The sequence below is a fragment of the Pteropus alecto genome, unplaced genomic scaffold, assembly GCF_000325575.1.
Source record: "Pteropus alecto unplaced genomic scaffold, ASM32557v1 scaffold160, whole genome shotgun sequence".
Taxonomy (NCBI): domain Eukaryota; kingdom Metazoa; phylum Chordata; class Mammalia; order Chiroptera; family Pteropodidae; genus Pteropus; species Pteropus alecto.
The window spans coordinates 926,979-929,324 of record NW_006429864.1 but is presented as its reverse complement, the minus strand read 5'-3'; the positions used below and the strand labels follow the sequence as shown (position 1 = coordinate 929,324).

General features: G+C 55.9%; 1 protein-coding gene across 1 annotated transcript; it reads left to right on the top strand.

Moving 5' to 3' along the window:
* The first annotated feature begins 500 nt into the window (after window positions 1–500).
* Window positions 501–2,050, top strand: CCDC194 (coiled-coil domain containing 194). Its single transcript, XM_025044334.1, has 2 exons — window positions 501–830; window positions 1,919–2,050. Exons 1-2 carry the CDS (start codon window positions 501–503, stop codon window positions 2,048–2,050), a joined length of 462 nt encoding a protein of 153 aa, XP_024900102.1.
* Window positions 2,051–2,346: the final 296 nt, after the last annotated feature.

Sequence of the window (2,346 nt, the reverse complement as noted above, 5' to 3'; positions counted from 1 at the left end):
GGTGGAGCCGGTTCGCCCTTGCATCTACCCTTTGGCCTTCACAGCTGGTCACAGAAAGTGTAATAGCTTGAGCCTGGCCGACCTCAGTCGGTCAAGCAGGCTTTCGTCTTCCAGCCTCGGTTTCTCCATGACTAGAACGGAGACAATATGCCCTTACTTCCTTGCCAAGCGCCTCTGTGCAGTTGGGTGCTTTGCATGGATGTACTCACATGATTGCCACTAAGCCCTACTGGGCGGACCCATTACCATCTCCACTTCACAGAGGGGCAAACTGAGGCTTAGAGGACAGCACGCTGGAGGCAGAGGCAGAACTGGAGCCCAGGATGCCCAGTCTGATCCTGGGCTCGGGTAGCCTGGTCTGGTCCCCGACAGGAACCCAGTCCCTCCCAAGTGATTCGAGAAGCAGCAGCCGGGCGGGGCGGAACCGTGGGTGTCCCTGGCGTCCCAAGGTGCCAATTAAATGCTCGTGGCTGTCTGGGGACAGAGCTGTGGACGGCAGCATGGCCGAGCCGGGGCCAGAGCCAGGGCGCGCCTGGCGGGTGCTCGCCCTGTGTGGGGCCGCAGTGTTCCTGGCGGCAGCAGCAGCTGGGGCAGCCCTGCTGGCCTGGAATCTGGCCGCTGCGGCCTCCCGGGGGTCTCGCTGCCCAGAGCCAGATCAGGGGGTCAACGCCACAGCGCCTCCGTGGGACAGGGTGCCCGAGGTCGAGGAGCTGCTGCGGCGGCTGGCAGAGGCCACCCAACGCGAAGAGGTTCTGACCAGGAAGCTAGACCAGGCTGAGGGTGTCCGTTGGGAGCTGGAGGAGGCACTGCGGGTCTGTGAGGGCCGCCAGGTATGTGAACAGGGTTGGGTGCTAGGGCATCCAGTGGGGGGAGAGGGCATGCACCCCCCACCCCAGAGATCACCTCCACGCCGGGCCTTGGTTTCCCCAGTTCTTCAATGTGAATAAGAATAGTACCATAATCCCTTCCAACTCCTACATTGCCAGTTTACCCTTGAGTCCATCTTCTGATTTAGGAGGCCCCACCATCCTCTATTTACTGGATTAATGGTGGTGGCTGGAGAAGCCCCAGATCCCAGCCCACCTGAGAGGCCCTGTTTTATTCTCCCCACCAGTGTCCAGCAGCCCTATTTCAGGATAGGAACATTCATGTCACCTGTAATTAGGAGGCTAAAACTGGCTTCTTGGAGGATGTACCAGCTAGGTCCTCCCTTTTCCTCTGACTACCCCTTTCTAATTCTTTCTTAACCCTTCGTCAGCCCTGGGCCTCAAAGAAGAACCACCCGCAAAGTCCCAACCATTCACATTCAGTAACTAACTGTGCCCCTCTATGTACTGAGCCCAACAGAGGTTGGGCAGTATGTGAATTTTAGAAATCAAAACAAACCACTTACCCCTTCCCTGCCTGGCTAAGGGAAGAGCCTGGGGCAGCCGAAGTTAAGAGCAGCCTGCGCTGGCTTCAAATTATGATTCTGCCTCCTGATGGAGGATGCTCTGAGGCCACGACAGTTGCTTTGCAGAATGTTTCACAGAGGTGACAAGCTTACCCCAGAAACCCAATCACTGTCAACCACCAAATGGACTTGTGATTGTTTGAAACCCCAGAGAGCGAGTCTAGATGTAGTTGGGATTGGAACCTGAATCTGACTGCAGAGCTTCAACTGTTTTCACATCCCAGTGGCTTGAGGTTGGGGGCCAGTGAGCCTGGGCAGAGACCTCCTTCCAGGCAGTCAGCTGTCACCACGCGGTACCCCAGACTTTTGCGGCCACTACTGTGTTTTACAACTACAGGACCCCAAAGGACATTCCAACAAAGCTCAGGAAACACCAGTGTCGTCTCCCCTGGAGAGGGCGGGGCCGATTCACTCCTTCTGCCCTCCTTTCCCCTCTCACTTCCCCTCCACTGTTTCACTCTGCAGAGCCAGCTTCAGACCCAGCTGATGACACTGAAGACTGAGATGGACGAGGCCAAAGCACAAGGGACCCAAATGGGGGCCGAGAACGGGGCGCTGACAGGTGTGTTGGGGCGCAAGCGTGCTGGTCAGGTCTAGAGGTGGGAATTACGCACAGGTGCAAACGACACTTATTAAATTGCACATAATATACAATGGTAACAAAAACGCAAATGCAACAACATATGCAAACGCCATATAAACGACTTCCAAAATCAATGCAAACCTATGAAAAGCTATGCAAATGACCCGTAAAGGCCATGTACAGACCACACAAATATAATTCAAATAAAGCAAAGCACGCAAACAATAGGCAGACTACAAACTTGGACGCCGGCGCGCGCGAGGTTGGGAGCTAGGTCTCCCGCCTGACCGCGTCCGCTGCCCGCAGAAGC

Coding starts and splice junctions, on each gene's coding strand:
- CCDC194 (XM_025044334.1), top strand. CDS start 501: ATGGCCGAGCCGGGGCCAGAGCCAGGGCGCGCCTGGCGGGTGCTCGCC. Junction 831..1,918: donor GGGTCTGTGAGGGCCGCCAG/GTATGTGAACAG, acceptor TTCACTCTGCAG/AGCCAGCTTCAGACCCAGCT.